This window comes from Limulus polyphemus, unplaced genomic scaffold (genome assembly GCF_000517525.1).
Source record: "Limulus polyphemus unplaced genomic scaffold, Limulus_polyphemus-2.1.2 Scaffold1972, whole genome shotgun sequence".
NCBI classification, from domain to species: Eukaryota; Metazoa; Arthropoda; class Merostomata; order Xiphosura; family Limulidae; genus Limulus; species Limulus polyphemus.
The window spans coordinates 10,120-18,510 of record NW_013667582.1 but is presented as its reverse complement, the minus strand read 5'-3'; the positions used below and the strand labels follow the sequence as shown (position 1 = coordinate 18,510).

At 33.1% G+C, this 8,391-nt stretch overlaps 1 protein-coding gene across 1 annotated transcript; it reads left to right on the top strand.

Moving 5' to 3' along the window:
- Nucleotides 1-2,198: 2,198 nt before the first annotated feature.
- LOC106465528 lies at nt 2,199-8,120 on the top strand (the record flags this gene model as incomplete). Its single annotated transcript, XM_013925753.1, has 3 exons — nt 2,199-2,476; nt 3,960-4,190; nt 7,924-8,120. Coding segments are annotated over exons 1-3 (706 nt in total), but the record flags the coding sequence as incomplete, so codon positions are not given.
- Between the last annotated feature and the right edge of the window lie 271 nt (nt 8,121-8,391).

Genomic DNA, 8,391 nt, shown 5'->3' with positions numbered 1-8,391 from the left:
TGATTAAGTGGCCCTCGTTCGGCCAGTAAATATATATATGTGTGTGTGTGTGTGTAGTAATCATAGCAACTAACCCGACACTTGGTCAAGAGGAAATATACTAATCCTACTAGAGCATAAAGTGAGGAGAATACTGAACTATATTTTATCAAAATAATTAAATAGTTAAATTGCTTACATCCTTCTGATCAGTTTGACCTACTGGCCTTGTTTCGAGTCTTATAAGTATAGATATATCTTCCACAATGTTTTAGTTTGTGTGACTATAAAACATTGGAAATTTTGGAAAAGTGGCTCTACCCAAGTGAAAGAACCTAGTTAAGATTTCCAAAATCTGCAATTTCTATTATAAATATATTTGTACTTGTCTCAGTTATTCATAGTTTACATGAAAATAAACTGAAGTTCTGGAACTTTCGTCAAATTATGGTGAGTACCTATTGCTAACTGAATGAACAAAATAAGAAAACTAGTTAGGTTATGAGTTAAACATAGATTGAGGGAGTGAATAATAAGATTCAAAAATAAAGCACAAATACATAGCAAAATAGCTTTCATTAGATTTAAACACACCTCCCGGCAAACACAAAATATGCCTTGTAATAAAGTTTATTTGAGGGAACAAACAGTTTTTTACTAGATATACTAGATAATGAATTTAGCTCCCCAGTGGCACAGCGGTATGTCTGCGGACTTACAGCGCTAGAAACCGGGTTTCGATACCCGTGGTGGGCAGAGCACAGATAGCCCTTGTGTAGCTTTGTGCATAATTTAAAACAAAAACAAAACAGATAATGAATTAAATTTATAATTTTGGTTTCGATATGAAAATAATTGTGTTACCTCAAAATTGACTCAACTCGTTACACATTATCACATTATTACTCGTGCTAATGTACTTCTCGCAGACAGAAGCCACTCGAAGATAGAATAGATATTGATCATTTTACTTCTGCAGTTTGTCTTTATCAACGAATTCTATACGCAAAGCGATATGTCCACATTGCTTTGATTTATTGAATTTATTGTTATTTGTTTTAATTTTTAGTATTTCCAGTGGTTAGTGAGTAAGTTCACTGACTCACAACGTTAAATTATGGGGTTCGAATCTCCCCGGGTAGACACAGCAAGTAGTCCGATGTGGCCTTGCTCTAAAAAACAACCAATCAGTCAGACTGATATCCCTTGTAATATCCCATGATTCTGTAACATTTATAGTTTACGTTTTATAGCAAAGTCACATTGGGCTATTTGCTGTAACCACCGCTGGAATCGAATCCCGGATTTCAGAGTTGTAAGTCCGTAAACTTACCGCTGTCGCACCAGGGGACTTTTTAAACAGAGGTTTAAGTTCTTTGTTTAAATACCTTTACATAAATCCTCTGTATATATATTTTTTCATTCGGCTTTTCTTTTATCCCAATATGACATTTCATAAGATGAGATGTAGAAACTGAAGGAAACTGTATAAACATGAAAATATCTCAATATTTTCGTATTTAAATGTTGAATTATTTACTAAATCCTGCTAATATCTCGTGCTGATAAAATATAAAAATTTTCTTGGATATAAAACTCCTTATCTCACATGCTTTAGTTAGTCAGACAATCATTGGCAAAGGTTTTATTAATGTTTTTATAAATTAAACTTTAGTAGCATTGGTATAAGGAGGCGGGGTTTAAAAGGTAACTGCTTTTTTTATTTTTCTGCTCATTTATTGTCGTTGCAGAAATAATTCAGGTGTATAACATATTATTTATAATGAAGCTTCTCATGTAATAATGTTAATTTTGCTTCTCATTTAATAACATTAGCTTTTGTTTCATTTTTCCAATTTGATTCGAACTTTTGTAATAAGTGAACCTTAAACGATATTCTAAACTTCTGATTTTGATCAAATTGTAAAAAGTACATACATATTTGAATCTATATCATCCTGAAATTCCAATAATTATTGACGTGTACACTAACCTCTATGAATCCTATCCCCTTATTTAACACCATGTTAATAATACGTTTGCTTTGAACATTCCAGTATATTTGGAATTCTTATGTGATTTAGGTTTCAATATACACCTTGTCTTTGCTGACTGTTATTACGGTATGCAGTGTCTGGGGCGACACATTCACTGAAGATGGTGTTACAGGTGAAAAAGAGTCACAGGCAAGCAACTTTAACGATACTTTTTCTGAATCCATGTGGAAAGAGAAATGGCAAATACCTACAAACATTGCAGAAATTCTTGAATCCAAAGACGGTGAGCAGAAGAGCAAAGTACCAGAACTGAATATTGAGGACGAACACAAACCATCCGAATCTGGCAAGTCTATTAGCCGTTCTGTTCATCGTAGCAACCCCAGAAGTGGACATGGAGGATATGGCAAAGACGATTATGGTCCTGCAGGGACGACCAAAGCACCTAATTGTGCTCAGTACAGCCGATATTATTGTAGCTATAAAGAGGACTATCCAATGTGAGTTGTAATTTGTTTAATTTACGTGGTAATCTCAAGTTTAAAAGTTTTCTGCTTTCAAATATCATATTAATTCTAATTTGAGCAATTATGGTTTTCATTTTATCTTACAAAGATAAATTTGTTAGCTATTGAGTCAAGATAATCTTATATGATTTATAACTTCTGAAGCATAGCTGATCGAACTGCATAACACCTTTTAAATGCAGCACTTAACACCATTTAAATGCTTAAGAACACATGTATTAAGAGGCTGTAAACTTCTCATTCTGGAATCGAACCCGGGCCTCTTAATTTTTGCAAATGGCATATCAGTGATATTTAAAATACTTTTTATTATTCTTAAATAACCCACTCCTTGATATCTTGATAAAATAAGTTAAGCTTAAATATGAAGTAAAAGCGAAGAAGACATCTGAATATTATCTAGCACTCAAGAGAACTCTCTGATCTATTACGAAAATGATTGTTTCTTTTTAGAAGAAAAAAAAACATCAATAAGGAGATTTATATTCTCATTTGGAGTAATATCAATGGCATAAATAAAGTACTTTCTTTTGTTCAAAATAAGCACAGGTTTTTGATTCAGAATTTTTCTTCTCTTATATAACAACTGTCGGAAGCTTCAGAATGTTCATCTAAAGTTCAAATATATATTGAAATCTGCGATACAGATAAGTGGCATCTTAATAAATAAAAATATAGTACCGTTACATGAAAATTAATCACGGAATGCCAAGAAAGTTTTATTTTGTCATTTGTAGATCTTGAGAAATACTGCAGCAACGGGACGTTAAAGTCGGTAATGCAGGAAAGAATCTAAGATAATTCTTAATATTATCAATAACACGAAGTCTCGAGTTTTGCTCACCTTCCCGCAATTGCAAGATAGAGAATGAATCACAATCAATTAAAACGTATTCAAAAGTTCTCAATGCAGTATTAGGTTTGCTGACTTGAACCTTGCGGAAACACTATCCATTCTTTGATGAATTGTTTAGGCAGAGTATTCATGATGAGTAAACTGGAATGGATGGCAACTGCTTGTTGTAAAAACAACAACAACAATACAACACAAGTGTAGAGGACGACGTTTCGAAACACCATCCTCTACACTTGCATTTTTTGTCTTTTTACAACAGGCAGTTGCCATCCACTCCAGTATACTCATCAGATGTGACATATATTAGATAATGAACGATAAGCTATTATTTGGATTATTTAACCAATATATTTGAGTCACTTGTGTTATCATTCTACAAATAATTTTCGTACTTGAAAAATGTAGTTTGAGAGAAAAATCCAAGCATATTTTGAATACATATTAATGTTACTAGATCCTAAAAAATACGGATTTCAAATCTCATTTTATCTAATTTTAAACAATATTTTTGCAGTGTGACTTGTTGTTTTTTTTATTCATTCTCAAACGTAACACAAGGCTGTAAAAACTTTGTTTGATTTAATTATTTATATAACGCAGTGATATTGTCACGACTGTGTCAAAATACATGAAATGGCCTTTTGAAAAGCTTTTCCGGGATCTGAAGTTTATAAAGATGCCGAAACCTGCAAACACCGGATATGGTGCCTTGGTGTGTGACTCCATAACAAGGATTGTCCGTCCAGGTTGGGCAAAGAACACGAACGGGCGCTGGTTGGTTGTTATCAATACGGATTACTATCAGCAGTACGTAACTGAAGTTATTTGTCGGTAAGTTTCAGTTGGGATTTACTCTTCTGAATGTATAATGTTTAAAAGGTAATCAATATTTTTACTTGTATTAATGAAGTTACTGAAACTCAGTACTTATTGTACTGAATCCTAATAATTATTATTCTTTTTTTTGTTTGTCTACATCATTGTCTTCATTTATTTTTTCAGTGTTCCAACTATTCAGTATTCGAACAGTGTAAACATGAAATATGTTATTACGCCAGTTGGATTTTATTTCCTTGTCTGTTGTCTGCTTTAGAATTTCGCGGAAAACTATACATGTTTTTGCAATATTGAACTGATATGCTACAGGGAAGGCAGGTAGCCAAGAATACTTATCACCAACTATTCAAATACTCTTATCTGACCAGATAAGAGTTATTATAGTTATTAGATAGTTATTATAATGCACCCACAGTCCCAAGGTTTGAAGCTGGTTTTAGCGGTAACAAAACGTCAAGCTATGAATCTTCTGATTTTCAATATGAGCACGTTAACCAATGGGCCACGTCCTGTCCGTCCATTAGTAATTTGCAATATTCAGAAACTTTGTGAATGCCATCCTCTTATTTCTTTCTTTCGGCAGCCACTTCATTTTTCTTAGTGGTATTCTTTTTTTTTGTCTCTCTCTCTCGCTTTCAAATCTTTTACATTAATTGAACTTTTTCCTTTTTTTATTTTATGCAAATTTTTCTTATTGTTACATTCAACTTAACTTTACTTATTCACGGCTCCTTTTCTTTACGTTTTTTTTCAGCATAATTCCCTCTTCCTCTACAGCGTCCCCTTTCTTCTTAATTCTGTAACTTAATTTCACCAGTTTTTCCTTATAGTCATTATGTCTTCCAGCTTTAATTACTCATTAGTAAAACTGTGCTACTTTCTTGAAATCTCAGTTTCTTTTTTATGAACTTGTTATAGCTATATTTCTATTTTAAAATGTATCGTATATTTTTCTCAGCTACAAGACTAATGAATTATTATATGGTTATAAATTATGTTTGACTGTTCGTAATTTTTCTAAACTTAATTGATATTTTCTTAAATTAACGTTTTAAAAATGTGTATTTAAAGCGTGGAAATAATGAAATTAGGGTTACTCGTATTATGTGTCTAGTCTTCTGATTTGCCTCTAACTTTCTATCAGTAATTTAAATATTAAGAGAGTGTTTGTTTGTTTTGAAGTTAAGCACAAAGCTACACAATGGGCTATCTGTGCTCTGCCCACCACTGGGTATCGAAACCCAGTTTCTAGCGTTGTAAGTTACAGATATATAGCTGATCCACTGAGGGGCATTAATTGAGTGTGCATTATTTATATGTATTCTCAGAAGTAACACTTTACTTATCTTTTTACCATTTCAAAACTTTCAATTGGGGTTTTCCAATAACTCAGTGATAAATTTGTAGGCTTAAACGCTAAAAACTGGGTTTTGATTCTTGCCTTAACTGAAGTCTAGCATGTCATTTACAAATCTTAAACCGGTGTCTTTGCATCATAACATAGTCAGTATGTAGATAAAGAAATCCTGAGCCCCTATCCTATCATTCGCTTATATAATATTGTTAGGTTTTATAAGATTATCTCTTACTTTTCTTTTCTCAAGACAAAATAAGTTAAGAAATCTTAAGCCTATTCCTATTGATAACCCTTCCATCCCTTCCATTTGCTCTAGTGGCCCTCCTTTCAACCATTTCCAGTGAGCGAATAACCTTTCTTAGATAAGGAGATAAAAACAGTGTACGGTATTCCAAAATAGGCCTAAGTAGGAATTTATATAAAGAAATAATTATGCAATTTGACTTGTACAATCAATAGGTTTATAAATATACTCTAAAAGCTTTATTACTAGCAACAGAGTACGGCTTTGGTGGCTTGAGTGACTTATTTAATACTATGCCAATATCCTTTTTTTAGTCACGCTATTTGAATTGGTTTCCATTTATGATATGACCGTTGGTAAAGAATAGCTGACGAGTTTACAGTGTATATTGTTGACTGTTTCTCCTCTAGTTTATTTCTTCACAAGTACGGTCGGCTAGAGCAAGTACCCCTCGAGTAGTTTTGCAGGAAATTAAAAAAACTGCTACTAAAATACACAGTGTATTTATAATTAAATAGTGTTCTAAAGGTTAAATTATACACTTAATTTTAACAGTATTTGCGTTTGAATGGATTGTCTTTCTAGGGTAAATTATATTTGAAAATTTAAGTACAGTTCAGAACATCGGAATATTGAAATGAAAACATAATAGGTGTTTCTGATGAAATCAGTAAAAATGTACATTTAAAGACGTTCCTGATAACATGAGAGATGTGAACTCGAATGGACACAATTCATGTTCTTGTTTATGCGCAAAATTTGTAACTTAGATACTTAAATCACCTTAATAATATAATAACTACAGATAAATCTAATAAAAAAAGTAGAAATATGAATGTATATTATATATATATCGAAGAATGTTTTGTAATGCAAGGCTGAGAGGTGGAATCTGGGAACTTTGGCCTTTAAGATTAACATGTGGGAAGTTCATTTATTTACCAGTCACACAATTCATAAAATATTACATGTTTGGTTATGCAATGAATAGCTTTTCGTTTTATATGCCATGAGAACAAGAACTACTAGTTTTTAATACACAAAAAAGTGTTAGCCAACCAGAACTTAGGGGTGTTATAACGCTAAGATTTGGGGTTCGCTCTCTACAGTTAGCACAGCGTATGTAGCCCATTTTATAGCTTTGCGCTTAAAACTAGACAAATTAATATTAAAGTCCATATAAAAAAGCCCTTGAAACTAAGGTTAGGCGGATAAGACTTATGAAGTCGCTGTTTCTGTTGTGGGAAATAAGTGGGCAAACTTTCGCGACAACGGGAGGTGAACCATGAACCCGGAATCCACAGTTCGGCACAATAGACAGAAGGCCACGACCGTGCTCTTAATACCGATGCGTAACGATAAACAATAAAGTTAAAATGAATCCTTTTTATATAATTTGTATATTTGCAAATTGGTTTCATGTCTCTATCAGTTGAGTTCTGCCAATTCTTTGTATGACGTTCACAGTTGTATAATGTTGAAAGAGTGCATTACTTTAAAACGTAATATATTTAAATGAATTACAACAAAATACGATTTACGCGATATATTCTTCAATAAGAAGTATAATCTTTTTGAATATCATCTGACTTTACTAAATGTTATGTGATGTTCAAATATATTTTTTTGATAATTGATACTTGAAACCTTCAGTACTTGCTGAAACTTCATAATTACAGAATGGAGGGAAAACAAGATAAATTGTACCTGTCACAAGGCCCGGCATGGCCAGGTGGTTAGGGTCGCGGGTTCGAATCCCCGTCACACCAAACATGCTTGCCCTTTCAGCCGTGGGGGCGTTATTATGTGACCGTCAATGCCACTATTCGTTGGTAAAAGAGTAGCCCAAGAGTTGGCGGTGGGGGTGATGACTAGCTGCCTTCCCTCTGGTCTTACACTGCTGAATTAGGGACGGCTAGGGCAGATAGTCCTCGGGTAGCTTTGCGCGAAATTTATAACAAAACCAAATCAAACCTTTCACAAATGCTTAATTTATTACGACCATGTCTTGTTTTTCTTCAATTCTATAATTTTTAACATGTTAACAGATATAAGGTATGTGTAATACATAATAATAAATTGCATATTCATTGTTTTGATGAGAATTATTTTCTGTTATTTTTCAGCTATGAGAACTCCTACTGTAACTTTGTGCCACCGTGCTACCACGCCACCTGCCAACAACGCTATAATACACAATATCTTCTTGTTATTGACCCCTACAATCCATACAGAGGACCGTTCCTCTCGCAGTTTCTTTTTCCTTCTTGTTGTGTTTGTCACGTCCCTAATCTCAAGCCTTACAGTAAAAGTGGCAAACATGGTGAATTATAAGAATAATCGATAATTAGGAAAATGAAGAGCAGAACAGTTTTTATCCTTGGAGGTAGATTAACGCCTACATTCGTGTATAATAATTTATATATTTGGGTGTAGAAGCAAAGTGTAGGGTTTATCTAAACTGCAGCAAAATTATATCAAATTAACATTGGGACTTCATATTTCATTAAGATTATTATCATTAAGACCTGATAAAATTTGTAACTGTAATTAAATTTAAGTTACATTATAGTTTTCTTGTTTTGCTACCTTTA